The sequence below is a fragment of the Eptesicus fuscus genome, chromosome 17 (genome assembly GCF_027574615.1).
Source record: "Eptesicus fuscus isolate TK198812 chromosome 17, DD_ASM_mEF_20220401, whole genome shotgun sequence".
In the NCBI taxonomy this organism is placed as follows: Eukaryota; Metazoa; Chordata; class Mammalia; order Chiroptera; family Vespertilionidae; genus Eptesicus; species Eptesicus fuscus.
In genome coordinates, this window is record NC_072489.1 from 50,784,201 (window position 1) to 50,804,417 (window position 20,217).

The 20,217-nt window shown below is 40.3% G+C and overlaps 1 protein-coding gene across 5 annotated transcripts in view; it reads left to right on the forward strand.

Annotated features, from left to right (window-relative positions):
* VTI1A (vesicle transport through interaction with t-SNAREs 1A) overlaps positions 1 to 20,217 on the forward strand; it is a 314,565-nt gene that overhangs the window by 3,067 nt on the left and 291,281 nt on the right. For all 5 annotated transcript variants that reach the window (XM_054728671.1, XM_008144314.3, XM_028149438.2 and 2 more), the window contains exons 2-3: positions 4,525 to 4,583; positions 6,432 to 6,542. In XM_054728671.1, the coding sequence (XP_054584646.1) occupies positions 4,525 to 4,583; positions 6,432 to 6,542 (170 nt within the window). The remainder of the gene's footprint in view (positions 1 to 4,524; positions 4,584 to 6,431; positions 6,543 to 20,217) is intronic.

Consider the following 20,217-nt stretch of genomic DNA (forward strand, 5'->3'; position numbering starts at 1 on the left):
TATTAAATTGTTACTTCCAAAGAGAATAGAAAAGAATGAATATTTTAAAACAAATTTGATTGCTCTGTGATACGTTTTCAAGAATAAAAAGACTTTGCTCTTACACTAAAGTGTTTGAATCTTAACTAACTTTATAAATTGGACTAACGAGATGGATCAGTCCGTTCTTAGGTAATGCTCCATGGCACTGTATTTGACATTTGATTTTAATGATTAGTGTTCTGTGGTAAAGCCAGGGAAATGGATGAGTGGAAACCATGACTAATACTAACCGTAGAGTTCTTTTCCCTCTGGTGATGAATTCTAAGTTAGAGGGACACTATATAGGTGTGGAGGTTCCATTACAACAGCAGGTTTCCTGAAGGACCTAATGAAATGTTCTCTTGCCGTTAGTTGCATACCTCACCATTCACTTTGTGGCTGTAAATCAGAAATACCAAGAAAGGTATTATGGCAAATTGGTTAAGAGTCACACATGGCATCAGCTCTGTTTAGAGTCCCAGTTCTGCTACTCACCAGATGTGCAATTTTGGGCCAATTGCTTGGTCTTTCTAAGCCTGCTACCTCCATCTGTAAAACTGGGGAAGAAAAGGGTATTAGTTTCAAAGTTACAGTGTTGTAAAAATCAGATGAAATAAAACATGTGACAGACTAGCACATTTTTTCCTTCAGAGAAAATACAGGAATTAGCCATTAGTGATGGATGTTATTGCTACTGCTGACGGCAAAAGCTGGCAGGACTCAGCTCCGCAGACTTCGTTATATTAATTGAACTTTTAAAGGAACCTTGGGTCTCAATTCTTGCTTCTTGTCTGTGCCTAGACTAGAGTGAGATGAATCTTTCTGGATGGACACCTACACTTGAAAGGAGACCAGTGACCAGGGGCTTTGGGATATGAAATTGGAATTGGATTTTAACTGGCTGTTAAGGAGGGAGTCAGGGGAGTGGTGGGGCCAGATAGTGTCCTTTCTGGGAGGAGATGCTCAAGTCTAGCTGATTAGTTATGCTAAGCCCTGGAGTCTTTTGGAGATCAGATATTGCTGTGTATGGAAGAAGCCATCAATTTTTTTTAACCAGTTAACTGCCACGATATTTTGAATTTAAAAAGTTCCGCTGCTTGCATCTATAGATACTTATGGCGTACAAATGGTTAAATATGTTTTTATTGATTTCAGATAGGAAGGGAGAGGGAGAGAGAGAGATAGAAGCATCAATGATGAGAGAGAATCATCGATCGACTGTCTCTTGCACACCCCACAGTGGGGATCGAGCTGGCAACCCAGGCATATGCTCTGACCGGGAGTTGAACTGTGACCTCCTGGTTCATAGGTTGACCCTCAACCACTGACCCACACTGGCCGGGCTGGCCTACATTATTTATTCAATTTAACTCTTTGCATTCGCTTGCTTTTTTCTCGAGCTGCTACCAATGCTAACCATGTCGAGTCACATTCGACATCCGAGTGCAAAAGGTTAATATCATTTTTCAAGAACTAATTATATGTCAGGCTCAGTGCTGGAATTTAGGACTATAAAGATGATTAAGACACAGTTCCTGTCTTCCCAGAGCCTCCAAGGTAGGAAGTAAATCAGACCGGTAGAGGTGAGAGAGAAATCATTAAGATTAGGTAAAAGTTTTGGTGTTTTATGTAACTGAAAGTGGTTAACTCTTGTTGGGTTAGGAAAGGCTTCCTAGAGGTACTGATTTCTGAAGAGAATGTTGAATAGCAATTTGCCAGGTAATCACAGTGGAGGTGGGCATAGGTATTGGCATTACAGGTGTGGAGTCCTGCAAATATATCAGGATTAATGATAAAGACTTAGCATCATAAATAGGTAATGAGATAGTAAATGGGAGCAGATGAAATTGCCAGGGGCATAGATGATAGTCATAGAGGTGGGGGAAAGCAAGGACTAGACTCCGAGGAACACCGGTGGTTAGAGGATGGGCTGAGGAAGAGGGTGCCCAGCAGAGGATGCAGAGATAGAAGTGAGTGTTCAGGAGAGTCACAGAGTCAGTGTGTCACTGAAGCCAGGAGAGGAGAACGTGACAGGATGGGAGGAGCATAATGGCAGATGCCACAAGATTAAATAAAAATAGAACCAAGGAATGTCCATTAGTTTGTGCAAACAAAGGTCATTAGTCTTGAGAGAGTCATCTCAGTAGAAAGGTGGGGTGTAGGTGGGAGTACAGGGAGGAATGGGGAAGGAGGGAGGGAAATGTGACTGTAGCTGGAAAGAGGGAGATGTTAGTAGCAAAGGGGACTAGAGGTCAAGGGGGCTGCTTATTTTGTTTTCCTTTGTTAATGAGAAATCCTGGTGTACGTTAGTCCTGGAGGTCCGTGGCATGGGCTGGAGTACACGCAAAAAACCTATGTATGTGACAGCTACAAGATTAAATAAAAATAATCTCTCCCCACTTGGTGTTGGCTGTCCTTCTGAAGGGCTATTTAGCTCGTAGGTGTTATACCCATCTCAAGCTTCACAACTTTTCTGGTCTGTTGTATGAGTCAGTCAGTAATGATCGGGTTCCTTGTCACAGAAACCCAACTTTAAATAAAGAAAAAGAAACTTGTTTGGTCAAGAAACTTAACCATGAAAAGTCAAGCAAAATCCTATATAATAAAGAGGTAATATGTAAATTGATCCTCATGCCCTTGCACAAGATGGCCGCCCCCATGTGGTCAAAGATAGCCACCACAAGATGGCCAGCAGGGAAGGGTAGTTGTGGGTGATCAGGCCAGCAGGGGAGGGCAGTTAGGGATGACCAGGCTGGCAGGGGAGGGCAGTTGGGGACAACCAGGACTGCAGGGGAGGGCAGTTGGGGGGGGGACCAGGCCTGTAGGGGAGGGCAGTTGGGGGCAATTGGGCCAGCAGGGGAGCAGTTATGCATCGATCAGGCTTGCAGGGGAGTGGTTAGGGGGTGATCAGGCCGGCAGGCAGGAGAGTGGTTGGGAGCCAGCAGTCCTGGATTGTGAGAGGGATGTCTGACTGCTGGTTTAGGACATTCCCCGAGGGGTCCCAGATTGGAGAGGGTGCAGGCTTGGCTGAGGGACACCCTCTTCCCTTCTCTCCCCCCCCCCCCCCCGCACATGAATTTCATGCACCGGGCCTCTAGTCTATTTCAGAATTATCTGGAACCAGAAACTAATTAACTAACTCTATCTAATCCATTTGTGTCTGTCTGTTTGTCTGTCCCCTCTGTCCTATCTGTCTACCTCTCAGCTTTGTTTCTTTCTAAAGATAGGCTTCATTTTCAACCACTGATGCATGCTCTTTGTAGCTAGGCCAATGGATGCCAACAGCTTCTAAACACCTGTTCTCATAACTCTACCAAGGGAGAGGAAAAGACTTTCCCATGGCTCCAGCACTTTGCTTGGTCGGCTGGACTGAGCTACTAGGATTGGTCTAGCTAGGATGAGGAGCCCATCTTTTGCCAAGTCACTGTGACTGGAGAGGCAGGGTCATAGAAGGAGACAGCATCTCCCACTGACCTGTGTGTTGGAGAACAGTCTCAAAAGAGTGAGGGTTATTGCCTGAGAAAAGAAGGGTGCTAGGCAGACAAAATGATACATGTTCAATAAATTTGGTAAGCAAAAAACTTAAGTGCAGTCTCAGAACAAATGGTTTGGAATGGTGGGAGGAGGGGCATTTTCTGAAAATACCTGCCAGGATGTGTCTCTCCCGAAAAAGGGGATTCCAGTTTTGGTAGAGTTTGAATAAACCACATACGGAGACTTAGCACTTCACAGTTTAAAAGTAATTTCACTTGTATCAGCTTATTTAAACTGAAGATAATGCAGTGGGCATTTTTCATCTCCATTTTTTGAGAGTACAGACTGTTCTTACCCAATATTCCATAATCAGTGAGTAGGGAGTGACTTTGGGTTTGGAATCAGTAGTCCTAACTTCAAATATTTCCTCCATTACACCCAACTTTAGTGTTAACAGAAGTACAGTTTTGTATTTTATTTTTAATTTTTATTATTTATATATATATATATCTTTGTTTTATTGATTTCAGAGGGAGAGGGAGAGAGAGATGGAAACATCAATGCTGAGAGAGAATCATTGATCGGCTGCCTCCTGCACACCCCACACTGGGGATTGTTAAGATCTTGTCCAGTTTTAGGAATTGCTTTTGCCTGTGACTTTTAAATTGTATCTGTAAATCAGTTATTCCCAATTCATTATAGTGAAGATTTTGCAGATTCTTCATGCCACCACTAAAACTGCTATTGTTGACACAGTATCTTCTAAAGAACAAAACAATTTTTGGTTTCTTTTTAAAATGTTATGGCATCCCTTAATCACTAGGTACTCCATAAGATTATGTATTTCTAGATAGCCTAGAATTAGTGACTTTAGAGTGGTTTCTAACCAAAGAATGATATGGTCAGTTGCCTGGTATGGTAATTCTCAAATTTGATTGGTCAGAAAGGAAAAAGGTATAAGAAAAATAGAAGTTTTAAAATATTAAATTTATTTTCTTAGCAGTTTTCTGATATAATTGTCTGTTTCAGATGAGAAGAAACAGATGGTTGCAAATGTGGAGAAACAGCTTGAAGAAGCAAAAGAACTGGTATGTACAGACTCGGTAATATATTTTAACACACGACCAGTCATTTAAGCTGATGCCTTCCATTAGCCTGTTTTATTGCAGAAATGTAAAATGACTAATTAGCATTTTATAATTTAAAATTCATTCGTTTTTTTAAATTGAAGAGAATTTAATACTTCCTTGGGATTTTGTTTTTCTTAATAAAGATGAGAATATCCAGAATATCATTAAATATCCAGCTCTAATTTTTATTCCTTAATAATACATTTTATAATAGCTGTCAATAGCCAATGCTTGTTAAAGGCATACTGGGTACCAGACACTGGGATAAGCATATTACTTGTTCTATAATATTAATAATATTAATTTTTATAAAAACTCTGGGAGACAAGTACTATTTATCAAAAACTGTTAAGGATCTGAAATTTTTTCCTACTTGCTCACTAATAAGTGAGCTTGCCACAATTTCATGGATGCTAATAGAAGACATGAAGTTCTTAGGTCAGAGACAAAAGACTTTTATCACTCACAGCAAAAGCAGCTGCCAGAGTTTGAGCATCCTTGTATGAGGTCCCTGAGCCCCAATTCCCACAGGAGTGGCAGAGGTGGCCCAGATGTATACCCACACATACAGTGGAATGTCTTACAGGAGAGGAACGTGGAGCCTGGGAGACATACTGCTTTACAGCAGCCTGTAAGCAAGCCTTCCCTTTGTCCCAGAAGTTCCTCTCTCAACATTGCTCCCTGCAAATACTACCTTGAGAAATGTCCAGGGAAAAGAGTGGTTAGGGCCTTGCATTCTTGGCATGCCCAGAAAGACTTACAGGAGTCTGAGAAAACCATGGAGGAGTGATTTTCAACACTGTGATTGTGCACCTCCCCCCATTTTATAGATGGGAATACTGAGGCTTAGAAAGATTAAGTAAGCGGTCTGAGGTCCACACCAATAAGTGGTGGAGTAAGAATTTGTATTTGTACTAGTATATGCTAAACCTAGAGCTCTAAGTAATCCACTATTTTTTATATGTAAATACATTCACAGGGAGCAAAAAATATTGTACCCCAATTTTTTGTTTTAAAAGCCAAATATTGCAAGTATGATTTAACTTGTTACTGCACTGTGGTCCTAAATGAGTGTGAACGCAGGCATCTGACTTAAAAGCCCGTCTTCTTAACCATCATAATATTTCTGTACTGCCTCCCATTAGATGCTCATGTGTTGTGTTTGAAGTGTTATCTGATGACAGGTTGTTAAAAAGTGCCCTGCTGTGATTTCAGTGAGCTTTGTATAATTTAACATTTTACTGTATCCATTTAACTCCAAATCAACGTGGCGATAAAGTGTAAGAAGTGAAGCTGGAGGATGAGATCACATGTTGCTTAGTAAGTGATTTTCCTAATCAGAAAAGACTTTCTAGAATTTTTACCAGATGACTAAGGCTGGGCAGACACTGTGTGCTCAAGGTTGGAAATAATGGTTTGGTTTATCTTCCCCATAGTCCTGGTGGTTTGGGGTCAAAACACCTGACCAGGTTGGACTGAATGATGGGATACTTCAAGCATATTAAAATCATTATTATTAAGGATGTTTGGATTAATGCATGTGTTTGAATAGAAATTCCTGAGAAAGTAAATACTTTGGTGCTCTATGTGTCACTTGGCAAGCACTCAGTAACTGTTCGTTCACCTAAACAAAAATTAAGCACAAACGTAGTCCCAATATTATTTGATCCCAGGTAGGTAACTCCCTGGACCTGGTTCCTCAACTGTAAAATGAAGAATTGAAGTGAAATCCTTTCCACTCTAAACATCTGGTCAAATAAAGAGTAAGCATATGGTTTAAATGACGTTTTGCTCTCACCCTGTCAGCTTGAGCAGATGGATTTGGAAGTCCGAGAGATACCACCCCAAAGTCGAGGAATGTACAGCAACAGAATGAGAAGCTACAAGCAAGAAATGGGCAAACTTGAAACAGATTTTGTGAGTCAAATTCCATCCTTCGTCATATTTACTGATCTTTATACTGAATTTTTATTTATGTCTTCTGACATTTCCTCCACATGCCTCGTCTCACTCAGCATTAAGTGTGTCGTCTTCAGGAGATTGTGCAAAAGACAAGCAATACCTTTCATTGTTTGTGACCCAGGGCCTACAAATGTTCACAGAGCTAGCTAATGATGGAATTCAAGGGATACTGGATTCATAACTCACTGACATATCCAAACTAGGTGGTCCTTTGAGTTTGGATAGTATTTCCTGGTATTTAGCATTTATTAGAATTTTGAAACCAAATTTCAGGCCTTATAAAGTTTGTAGCCTTTATAATGCAATAGTCACAGATGGACTTAAGAGGCTCATAAATGTCCTGAAATTATATAATCACGTGTTGCCTAATGATGTTTAGTCATGTACAATGGTGGTCCCATATAATCAAGCTGAAAATATTCTATTGCCTGATGCTGTTGTAATAATGGTGTCATAATGTCACTGCTCAACGCCTTGCTCTCGTGTTTGTGGTGATATTTTTAAAAACATACTGCACTGTCAGTCATATAAAAGTATATTGCATATAAGTTACAGTCCGTAATGCTTGATAATGATAATAACTGACTATGTTACGGGTTTAGGCATATACTATAGTATACTTTTTATTATTATTTTAGAGTGTACTCTTTGTACTTACATTAAAAAAAAGGTTGCTGTGAAACTGTGCTGTGCTATGCTCGAAACAGCCTCATACATCCCGTGTTTACCACATATCTCCTGGTTACACCATTCTCTCTTGTGCTTGATTTAATCTCATGTTTTTTCATTCATCGTGCCCCTAAGCATACAAAACCCACTGCTAATGTTGCCAGTAAGAGGCCATGTGGACTGATTGAAGTCAAAATTAAAGTGAGTAAGGACTATGAAGGTAGAAAATCAGTGGTGGCTATTGCTCTCCAGTCAGGCATTCCCAGTGCCACCATTGCTACGACCTCTCAGAACAGAACAAAGTGACAGGAGCTATTAAAGTATCTGCTTCATTGAAGTCAATGAGACTAAACCAAAATTAGAGAAGGGCCTGTGTCAGACATGGGGAAACTTCTAATGTCCTGGAGGGAGGACCAGACACAGCAGTGTGTCCCTCTCAGCACCAGGACCGTTACGGCCAAAGCGGAAAGTTTGTTTGCAGAGTTGAATGATTAGGCTGGACCTGGCTGAAATGATGAGTTTACTGCTATTCTGGGTGGTTTACACAGTTCAAGAACTGTTACTCATTACGTAACGTGAAAGTGAGTGCTGAGTCAGCAGATGCTGGTGAGAAGGCAGCTGAAGGATTTTTGGCAACTCTAGCTAAGCTGACTGTGGAGGGAAGTTACCTGCCAGAGCAGATCTTCAACATGGACGAAACCTCCCTATTCTGGAAACAGATGCCTAGAAGGACTTTCACCGATAAGTAAGCCAAGTCAATGCCGGGTCTCAAGGCCATTGAGGCCAGGTTTATAGCTTTGGTGGCAGCGTCGTAGGCTGCTGTTAGAAATCCTTTGTGATCTGGTGCAGTGAGAGCCCGGGCCTCCCAGCATATCAGTAAGCACACACTGCCAGTGTTCTGCAGGAGCAATGAGAAACCGTGGATGTCCAGTGACTCAGCCTCAGCTCTCCCCTCCTCCCCACCGCACCCGCCCAAGATGCCCTCCTGGGCTCGGGGTGATGTCACCAAGGAGTGATGAGGACACTCAAGAGGTTCATCCATGACTTCAGAGGATTTGCCAAGAATGTGGCAGTTGCAAAAGTCAGCAAGGCTGTGGGGGGAAATGGACAGTTACTGCTTAATGGGTATAGAGTTTCAGTTTTACAAAATGAAAAGTTTTAGAGATTGGTTGCTCAACAGTGTGAATACATTTAAAACTGTTGATCTGTTCACTTAAAAATAGTTAAGATGGTCCTAGCCAGTTTGGCTCAGTGGATAGAGCGTCGGTCTGCAGACTGAAGGGTCCCGGGTTCCATTCTGGTCAAGGGCACATGCCCAGGTTGCGGGCTCCATCCCCAGTAGGGGGTGTGCAGGAGGCAGCCAATCGATGATTCCCTCTCATCATTGATGTTTCTATCTCTCTCTCCCTCTCCCTTCCTCTCTGAAATTAATAAAAAATATATTTAAAAATAGTTAAGATGGTAAATTTTATGTGTATTTTACCAGAATTAAAACTTGAAATGAGAAAAAAAAAAAGGTGCAGGTGAGGATCGACCTGAGCTTTACCTGGGAGTAATGGGACTCATGGGTTGGCATGTGAGTCAACTGTATTTCTGACCCTGGCATCCAAATTCAGAAAGAAAGGATCTTTCTGCCTCTGATCCTGCCTTTGGTGTTTTAGAGGCCACACCTTCTAGACTCCAGTCTATCTTCCCACAACAAGACCAATGGTATGGGCCATAGTAGAAATTCCACCGAGAGTGTAGAATAGGGAACTTGCATGTTTATTTTATATTTTAATGGATATTTTCCTGAGAAGTTGAGATAGCCTATGTCAGTTGCTGTGATGTGGTTGCCTTTTAAACTTGTATTCCTACTAGTTAAAAAAAATTAGAATTTGTGATGGACCTAAACCTGAAAGGAACAGAACACCTCGTTCTCCGCTCTGCACTAGATACACCTTCTGTGACCGTTCTGTGGAGGGCAGGCTCTCAGCGAGAATAGGAGGTGTGGTGAGGAAACTGGATTGATTTAAGACTTTGGCAACTCGAATTTATACCTAGACAACTCTAATTAAAGTTAATGTTTCAATACAAATGATAAAAATGAAATCAAATATAATAAGGATTATTTTTGTTTGCTTACCCCATTTTTATGAAACTCTTTTCCAGTGATTTTTTTTCTCTTGGTTTCTAGATGACTAAGTGTATTAGTTTTCCAGGGCTGTCGGAACAAAGTACCACCGATCCTGTGGCTCAAACAACAGAATTTATTTTCTCACTGTTCTGGAGGCTGGAAGCCTGAGATCAAGGTGTCAGCAGCCTTATCTCTTATGAAGCCTCTCTCCTTGGCTTGGAGATGGCCGCCCTCTCCCTACATACATCTTCACATGGTCTTTCCTGTCTTAATTCCTCTGATTTAGTGCATTTTCATTTCTTCTTTTTATAAGGAAGCCAGGCATCTATTGGGATTAAGTCCACCCTAATGACTTCATTTTAACTCAGTTAATTCTTTAAAGACCCTGTTTTCAAATACAGTTACATTCTGAGGGACTTAGGGTCAGGACTTAAATGAATTGGGGGAGACATCATTTAGCCCCAAACACTGAATTTAGTTTTGATCTTTTCTAATTAAAATTCTTTTTCAGAAACTAAATTGCTTCTGTGGCTTACAAGTCAGCTAACCCAACCTTCAGGGTTTTGTTTTGTTTTTGTTTTTTTGTTTTTGTTTGTTTTGTCTCCTAAGGAGTATGATCCTGGGTAGATTCTTCCAGGTATTTGGATATCACATAGTTGGAATATTTCTCAGGCATGTTTTCTATTATAAATAAAAATAGAACCAGCAAGTATGAACTAAGCATTTATGCTCCAGGCTGTCATTAACAATTCATGCCTTTGTGTGTGTATTTGCTCCCACAGCTTTCTTCTGTGTCCAGAAACATCATTATAAAGTGCTCTAGCAAATTTCATTTTATTGTCTGAAGAGTGGACAGAGTAGGTGTGGATTACTGTCCCCATTTCACACGTGACAGAACCAGGAGGCTCAGATTGACTCTGGATTTCATCCACAAGCCTTTCCTGAGTCCTGTGGTATATCAGGTGCTGTTCTAGACGCTGGAAAGAAGCCCCTAAGATGGATAAAGTTCTTGCTCCCAGGGAATTCAAATTCTAGCGAGAAAGACAAGAATTTATTAGTTTATTAATTGCACACACCCATGTTTATGTATAGATCTAAATATATACATAAACATGGGTGTGTGCATTTCTTCTATTATATATATATATATATATATATATATATATATATATATAATTTCAGGTAGTTACAAATGCTATAAATAAAAATAAAGTGAGTAAATGGATAGTGAGTGACTAGCAGGGCGGTTGTGGCTACTTTTGCTGGGGTGTTCTCTGTGACTTATGTGAGAGAGGAAGAAAGGTGCCGGAGGTTATAGAGGGAGGCAGAAGAAAGATCTATAAGGGCATTGCAGACACGATGAAGACCTTGGTGTTTCCTCTTGGTTGGTGAGAAGCTGATGGAGGGCTTTTAGAAGTGAGTGGTCCTTTGACTCCTATTTTACAGCTTCCTTCATCCACTCTACCATATCACATGGGATATTTGAATAGAGTGTAGAAAATATTTATACAATTCCCTTTTATTCTTATTTTCTTTTTATTATTAACTAGAGGCCTGATGCACAAAATTTGTGTAAGAGTAGGCCTTCCTTCCCCTGGCTGCTGGCACCGGCTTCCCTCTGGCACCCAGGACCCAGGTTTCTCTCCGGCTGCCGGCAGGCACCTGGGACCCAGGCTTCCCTCGAAGCCCTGGCTTTGTCCAGAAGGTCATCTGGAAGGATGTCTGGTCTAATTAGCATATTAAGCATTTCTTATTATAGCTTACTTCTTTTTTAAAGGAATGGAGAATATTTTAAAGATATTGATACATCTAGAAATATTGAGTCTCAAGAAAAAAATTGCAGAATTGGTCCTTCATCTCTCAGGTTTACTGCAAATGAAGCAGCTCTCTGATTCCCACTGTAATAGCACAACTTTGGGGAAACATTTATGCCAATGGGGAAAGGCAGAGGATACCTCTCCCAGAATCCATTCAACACAAACACTTCAATTTGACAAGTACTCATCACTTCCGGGTTCTCATTTTGATTTTCCCCTCTCCATCACCTCGCACATCCAGTTGGTCACTGCGAAGTAACCGTTCTGTCACTTAGCTATCTCCTGTCCCACCTCCACTGCTGGAAGCCTTCATGTTCCTCAGTCTGGATGCTGTAGTAGCCTCTCCTCCTTTTGTTCCTCTCCCACTTAAACCACCCTCTTCAGCACTTCAGAATTCTCACACACTGATCTGAATACGTCCCACTGTCCATAGAGTCTTACAGAGTCTTCATTGCCTGCTGGATGAAATCCAGGTCAACTCCCAGGCTTTCTATTCTGTTCCATTGCTTCCTCACATGTCTAGTAATTTGATTATCCTGTGCTCGGTATCGTGGATCATGTGTTGTTAAAGCGTATATTTTGTCATTATCCCTTTGAGAGAGAAACATCAATGATGAGAGAGAATCATTGATCGGCTGCCTCCTGCATGCCCCACACTGGGGATTGAGCCCACAACCCAGGCATGTGCTCTTGACCGGAATCGAACCTGGGACCCTTCAGTCCACAGGCCGATGCTCTATCCACTGAGCCCAACCAGCTAGGGCTGTCATTTTCCTTTAGAGCAGTGCATCTCAATGTTTTTCCATTATTACATTACACTTCTAAGGGACATTTTTATTTATTTACTTCATATATATATATATATATATATATATATATATATATATATGTACACACACACACACACACACACACACACACACACACACACACATATATATATATATATATATATATATATATTGATTTTAGAGAGGAAGGGAGAGGGAGAGAGAGATAGAAACATCAATGATGAGAGAGAATCATCGATTGGCTGCCTCCTGCGGACCCCCCACTGGGGATGGAGCCCGCAACCTGGGCATGTGCCCTTGACGGGAATCAAACCTAGGACCTTTCAGTCCTCAGGCTGACTCTCTATCCACTGAGTCAAACCAGGTAGGGCGCTAAGGAACATTTTTAGACTTTTTAAAAATAATTTTCTCTTCCTTCCCCTACCCCATGAAATGTTAATATCACAGATATTCTGTATGTCTATATGTCTCTGTCTGCTCATGTGCGATGGCCCTTTGGAGGACCACACATCTGTGTAAAAGCTAAGATTCTCCATCCTCCCAAGAACCAGTTTTGCCTCCGTGGGCATGCTAGCACCTCTGCTGACAGTGCATGCTTTGGAGACTGTGGAGCTTTGTTTGGGCAAGCAGATGATTTCCCAACAGACCAGATCGATCCTTTCAAGGCTATTGTTCAGCGATGTTAAGACGTGTCTAGCGCAGTTCTGCTTTTGACGTGCCTTTCTCGGGCTCCATTTGATGACTGGAGCATTCAGTGACTGCTCTACCCTTTGGTCAGAATTCTGTCTCCCTGCTTCCAGTGACCTCCGGAATCACCCTTTCCTTCATAGCTCCCCAATACCTGTTCTCTGCAAGACCTCAGGAGAGCTTGCCGTCTGCATATGCAAGCTCATGTTCAGCCAGAGACCTAAAGAGACCCCTTTATAGATTTCTGAAGCTCTTTCTCTGGGTGGCTGCCTTCCTTCCATCGCCCTCCTCAATGCCACTCACCTCAGCAGGGCCAAGCTGCACGTCTGCCTCCTGGGCTCAGCGACGTCTGTGTTCCATTTGGGCTCCACCCCATGTGCTGTCGTTGGGAAAGTACCTGCGTGGTTAAGAGCCAAGCGATTGTAGGGCTCATTTCAGGCGTTCCCCTTCTCCCAGGGACTGCGATCCTGTTGTCCCGTTTTTGAAAACAATTCCTTTATACATGTTGTCTATTTTTATAGTTGTTCCGAGTGGGGGAGGTTATTCTTGACCAATTCCTCCTATCATGGCTGGCATGACAGTTCAGTGTAGTCTTACTGTTTATTAACCCTTAGAGGATAATTGTGTACATCTGAGAATGAAAAAGTAATAGTCTCCTGTTTACAGTGACCTATCATAGAATTTAATTTGTAACTGAATAAATACCTACCTAAGTGATTTTGAAATTCAGGTTAGAATTTGTATTTATAATTGTGGGAAGCTTGGGGAAGGCAGTGGTCATCTCTAACCCTTTTACGTTGTTGCTCCTTATGATGACTCAGTTCACTTGCCTAACTAATTCCATTCTTGACTTTCAGCCTCATATAATCTATTTTTTTTTAAATATATATTTTATTTCAGAGAGGAAGGAAGAGGGAGAGAGAGATAAAAACATCAATGATGAGAGAGAATCATTGATCAGCTGTCTCCGGCACACCCCCTACTGGGGGTCAAGCTCGCAATGTGGGCATGTGCCCTTGACTGGAATAGAACCTGGCACCCTTCAGTCCACAGGCCAATGCTCTATCCACTGAGCCCAACCAGCTAGGGCTCACCTAATAGTTTTAATTTTGGGCTTATTATAGTCTCAGAGTAAGTTAGGAATATTAGGTCCAGAGAAGTTAAAATTCAGTCACTTTATTTTTTAGTGAGGAAACGAAGGACCAGGAAGACCAAGTGACTTAACCCTAAAGTCACACTGCAGTTTAGAGCCAGGACCAGAATCACGTAACCTGAACACATATCCTAGTGTTCTCTCCTTGATTCTTTGTTTCCTGCTTCACGTTTCCACAAAAGTCAATTTAATAGCCTCTGTATGTATTTGAAAACTTTAAAAAAATTAGAATTTACCTATTTAAGCTGTTTTTGTAATTTCTCCCTTCAATATTTGTGGGAGGTTAGCTTCGAGATGGCCATGTGAGGGCATTCCAGGAAAATGAACCAGCTAATAGGGGGGGAAATATAGTTGAGGATTTATTTTCCAAGTTTAAGACTTGATTTGCTTCTTGAGAAAATAAAATCAAACCAACCAACAAACAAAAAACCCAAACTTGTACAAACCAACCAACAAAAAACACTAATGTTGTATAAAATATTTGAGCACGTCTCAGTAAGTTGAAAAAGAAAGAAAGAAGTACATGATGCACCAGGATAAGGTCCCTAACTCTGTGAGAATGTGGTGTGTTGAATGCTTTACATCTCTGATCTTGTCCTATGATGCTAGCCCCATCTTGTGGTTAATTTGGGTAGTTGCGTATTTCTTTTTTCTTGTAGCAAAGATGAACTTCCTTTAAGACCTATATACACATACATCCAGGATTTGGCGAGGAGGATTAGATTGTAACGAATGTTAGTAGTAGAGCTTTTTAGCCGCAGTCTCAAGTTCACTTCTATCCCAGGTCAGTGGTGCCCGAATGCTGTCCTCTCCCTGTTTGGCAGGCTATGTGATGTGATTGTTAGACCAGCTCCTAGTGCAGAGCTGTCTACATCAGAGAATGACACTTCTATTGACCGTCTCAGCAGTGAGGCTGAATGGCCCTAGAAACCAGCTACCTGCAGACTCTCCAGACTCTCGGAGTTGGTCCCTTAGGTCAGGGTTCAAAGGATATTGTGGAACAGCTTGAAGCTTTTACTGCTGCTGCCTGCACTCTCTTTTAACAGGTGAATGGACAACTTGAGCATCTGAGTTTATGAATGAAGCCAGTACCCATATTCTATTTTTTTTTAAGTCTTTTAAATTTTGGCTTTTGTTGAAAAGTCAAGAACATGATGCTCCTGTTTACATTTTATCTTTTCGGTTCTGATTCATGGGATATTTTATGTATATTCTGTGGAAGCTGTAGAAAACCAAGAAAGCATGTTTTAAAGACTGGGTTGGTGTCTGTGGTTGTAATTGTAGTATCAGCTTAATTTTTCTTGCAGGGACATAAATGCATTCTAGAGAGAAATAAGAAAGCCAGCCTGGACAGAGCTGTATCCAAAAAGAAATTTCCCTCCAGTGTGTGCACTTAACAAATATGCTTTCCATTTAAAAGATTATGTTGTTGTTTGAAACTCTGTAAAAATAATGCCTGCTTATTGTGGAATGAATATTCCTAAAGGGTAGGAAGAAGAAAAAAATCACCTTAGCTCTGTTACCCCCAAAGATCCACATTTTAACATTTATTTGTTTCCTTGCAATCTTCCCTTCCCTTCTCTCTTGCATAATTTATTGTTTTATTTTACATAATAATGGTGTTACTCTAGCCACATTTTTTTTTTACCTTTTTTTAAAGCACAGATTCCAACATTGGTATTTCCCATTTCTATAAATTCTTAATCATCTTAATGGTTACATAATATTTCAATCAGTGATGTGAGTTCATATTTTGTTGAATCCTAATAGATTTCCATTTACTCTCTCCATAATTTATTGTGCTACAATCAACATATTAGAACAGGATTACTTTCATTAAAAAAAAAAAGAAATTTATCATTTCTCAGAAGGCAGGTTCCTGAATCAAGGAGTATCAACAGCAACATTATAGCTATTATTAAAATATTCCTTGGAATTACATTTTTATTGTGCCTCATCAAATCATCTTTGTTTTTATTTCTCCGTATCTTCTCTGCTTTTATGTGATTTCAGAAATAAAAAGAGGCCAACCAGGGCTAAGTACTTTTATATGCATTACTCATTCAGTCCACAATTATATGAGAAAGATACTGTCATTAGCTGCCATTATAGGGATTTTACAACTCTGGAATTAGATACAACTGAGCTGTTGTCTTTTTAAGATACTCTTCCATGGGAGATATTATATCAGTGTTGTTAAGGCTAGCAGATATGCCCGGCTCTCAATATCTGATCTAAAATTGAACTCATTTTACATTTCCAATATTTATTAATCAGAAACTGAAAAATATTTTAGTTATCTGGATATGACTATGACCTTTAATGGAGAAAGTCATACTATATTTAGGTGCATATACATAATTTTCTTTGTTTGCAGATATTTTCTTAAGACCTTGGTTCCCAAGGTCGCACTAGGTGAAATTGTCAGAAAACTGTCATGCAGTGGGCCTCCTTTGTTTGTAGGCTTCTCATCCCAGGCTTTGACCTTGGTAATTCTTGTACTCACAAAAGTAGCCTCCAATAATTTCAAAGGCCGACACAGGAAATGGACACGCCGTATAGGGAAGAGACCAAAGTCTATTTTCAGCTGAAGTGATGCCTCCTGGGGGCTGATCTGTGCTTGTGTGTCACTCTGGTCTCCTAATCCAAGATGCTGCTTTAAAAGGTTCATGCTCTTGACCCTTCTTCCCACCGTGTATACTTGAATGGAACAGTAGTACATATTAAATATTGTGTCGTTGGTCTTATGTACTAAATTTGAGGTTGCCCTTAATAGATTTTCTTTACTCTGGAAGCTCTGACACTTTCTTCCAATGGGAACTGTTTTTATGAGAACTACTTTGGGCTTTTAGCCTCTTGCCTTTAGCTCCTGTAGAGCTTTATGAACTACAGAACTAACTTCCATACCCAGTGTAGTCACTGGCAGAGTCGGAGTCTGTACTGGTATAGATATATCTGTGTGTGTACATTCACACATTCCTGTGTGTGTAATTTTTTAAAAAATTGGTGTCAGATTTCTGATTGGATTTTGCGATTTTATTGGAATACTTTTTCTGTTTCCTTGCCAATTTTTTAATCATTGGAATTAAAGTTATAGTGCCATTTTATGGCAGAAGGAGCAAATTTCTGTTACAACTTTCTGATATTTCTAGTGGTTTGGGTGTTCTAAGCAGATGCAGTGTGTATTTTTTGGAGATAGTGCTCTATTGCTTTAAAACAAACAAATTTATATAAAGTTTACTGATTTTAATATCTCTCTTGTAATCCTTCTTGAAAGACTTAACAAATTATTATAGACTTTGCTGTTGTTCGTTTTGTCCAGCTACGTTGACTTACCTAAGAAGTAAAGAGGAAAGATAAAAACAGGTAAGATTTTGAAAGGTTAATTATAAACCCGTGACAACTTAGGCCTCATTATTAGTCACTAGATGGCACTGTTTATTTGCAGAGTGTCATTTTTTTGAAAAAGGGAACTGGTAGTAACTGAAATTACTGCCTCATGAATAAAATATTTCTGATGGGATTTGCATTTCTATATTGGCTGAACACTGTTGAATGTTTTATTAACTAGCCCAGTGCAACTGTCAGCCTATTAAAGAGATCCAATGGTCCCTGCTTAGATAAATAAACTAAATAAATCCAATTCGTCAAATTGTGTTCCTGGCTGTTTATTTTCCATGCTTTTGATGTACAGTTTATTTTAAGTTAAAGCCACACTGGTTTAAAAATTAATGGGAAAATGTTATTTGGTGTTTGGAACATGAAGAAGCTAATTGCCATAGTAAAAAAGCCAGCTCTGTTTCAATGTTAAATTGTTTGCTCCTAAATAGTAAACTTTGTAACGGTTGCTTATAAACTGTCCCGTGGTCAAAAAACAGTCTGGTGTTCTGTAAATATATGGTCAGAGACTGTGTTATCAAAATCTGTGGAATCCTTGCTTCAATTTCCCTGGAAAAGTACTATTCAAGCCTTATACTCGGTTTTGTCTGTGAGTCATGCTTAGTTTTCATGTATGGTATATTATTCCTTGAAAAGAAAAGTAGCTAATTGATTTTTAAATGAAATGCCTCTTATCAAAGTACTGCTTGCCTGTCACTCTCCTGGTAAATGCAAACATTAAGGCGGAGACAGGGATGCCCGTGACCATGTTGCTGGGGCAGCCAGAGGCCTGGCGGCCGCGGCTCCATGCTCCATACAGAACTGACGCCCACATGTCCATTGCCTTCTTAAAGCTTATATTCTGGGGACCTTGAAACTCACAATTGCATTATTTAATACCACCGACTGAACTAAAGCTTTGAAACTTAGGCCCTAGGGCAGGCGTCCTCAAACTACGGCCCGCGGGCCACATGCGGGTGTTTTTGCCGTTTTGTTTTTTTACTTCAAAATAAGATATGTGCAGTGTGCATAGGAATTTGTTCATAGTTTTTTTTAACTATAGTCCGGCCCTCCAACGGTCTGAGGGACTGTGAACTGGCCCCCTGTTTAAAAAGTTTGAGGCCCCCTGCCCTAGGATAACAAAAACATCCGAATAAAGCGTGTCCATTCTGTGCGCCGCTACGCTGAATAAGTTAGCAACTGGCAATGGCACATCATGCTTCTGACTTTTACTTCTCATTTCTCTTTTTCATGAATCCTCAGTTGCTTTTTATGCCATTTCTGTTGTCTTTTATCTAGTCCCACATTTGTGAGGTGCAGGACAAAACTTACAGCAGATGAGGCACCTCTGGCCTAGCACATAGCTTTTAGGGCGTTCACTGCCTGTGATCAAGACCCAGCCCGATCTGATCTCAGGGGTGAAGGTTTAAACTGTGTACTAGTGGTTGAAGACTTTTGCTGTGTCAACTATTTTGAGCTTTCTTGTACAAGCAGTTAAAATAGGGCAGGAGATATTTTGCCAGAGACTTTTCTCTTGATTTCAAATCCTCGGAAGCCTTCAGGAAATGGACCATGTGTACAGATCGTCTCATTTTTTGCTTAGGTTGTTTCGTTTAACTTTGTGTCTTTTAGTTCCCTGAAGTGGAAAAAAATATATATTTAAGAGTGAAAACAACTAGCAAATGTGGAGTCATATTGCTCGTTAGCTTTTAAGAAGTTCGTCAGATCATGGATTAAATGCCTTTGCTAAAAATGCCTCTGAAATTCTTAAGGGGTCTCACATTAGGGAACACCAAGATGCAGGACTCCCTCCTCAGAGAATTTTGTTAGTTCTCGAGGCTCCTCGTGTCCTTGCAAATTCATAAAAGCTGCTGTAGCCCAAGCTCCATCACAGACGGTTTTAAGGAGGTGTCCCAATGTTCTCATTCTCCATTTGGCTCTGTTCAATGCTGTTTAGAACAAGTCATTGCTGTCTTGGACTTGGAAATCTGCTGTGAAAATGGAGATTTCTGTTACTGGTTTTGAAGAAGTTGACCTGTAATTGCATCCTTCAAATGTAGAGAGTGGGTCAGATTTTATGATTTGGAAACTCACATTGCATGGCATTGGCTAGGGTGTGAAATGAAAATATAGAAATTATAGAAATGAAATGTTTCTTTAAAATGTATTCTATACTTTAAAACAAGGGTGCCCTTTGTTAATGTCTCCTGATTTTTTTACCCTTTTCCTTTCATAACGGAACATTGCATCTATGCATGTTCAATGGCTGATATTTTTTGTTTCATTGTTTTCTTATTTTGATCTTTTTTATATAAACCTAGTCTATAAATAAATTTCAACTGAATATTAGGGTGGACATAGGTGGTTTTTACTTTTATTTATTTTAAATGTTTTTATTGATTTGAGAGAGAGAAAGAGAAACATCAATCCCCTGCCACCTGCGAGCCCCATACTGGGGATCGAGCCTGCAACCGGACATGTACCCTGACTGGGAATCAAACCAGGGACCTCTCAATTCATGGGATGATGCCCAACCAATGGAGCCACACTGGCCAGGGCGACACATGTGTTTTTAAAGTAAAGTTTAGAAAGGGGAAAACTCTCTCCATGGTTAGAATCTTATACGGTTTCTATTCTTTTTAGTTTTAATGAAATTTAAAATTTTCCGTTTCTACTTTTTTAAAGAATGTGGTTCAGTGTTATTCATTTCAAATGTGGTCTGGTCCAGGCCCTCTATGTGATGGCTTTGTTTACACTTTAAAAATATCATATATGTGTGTCAGATGTTTGCTCTTCCTGTATTTTTCTAATATTGTGTGCAGGCTAAATTTGGTCATTGACCACTTTGCCAAGAAAGGAAGTGTGAAATAGTGAGACAAGGCCAGGGACAGTAGACCTCAGACCTCAAAAATGGCATATTCATACTGCACTTCAGTTTCTGTATCTGCAAATTTGGATTATCATATCAATTTTGCCCACGTAATGGTGAAATATGAGAGTCACATAAGATAATAAATAT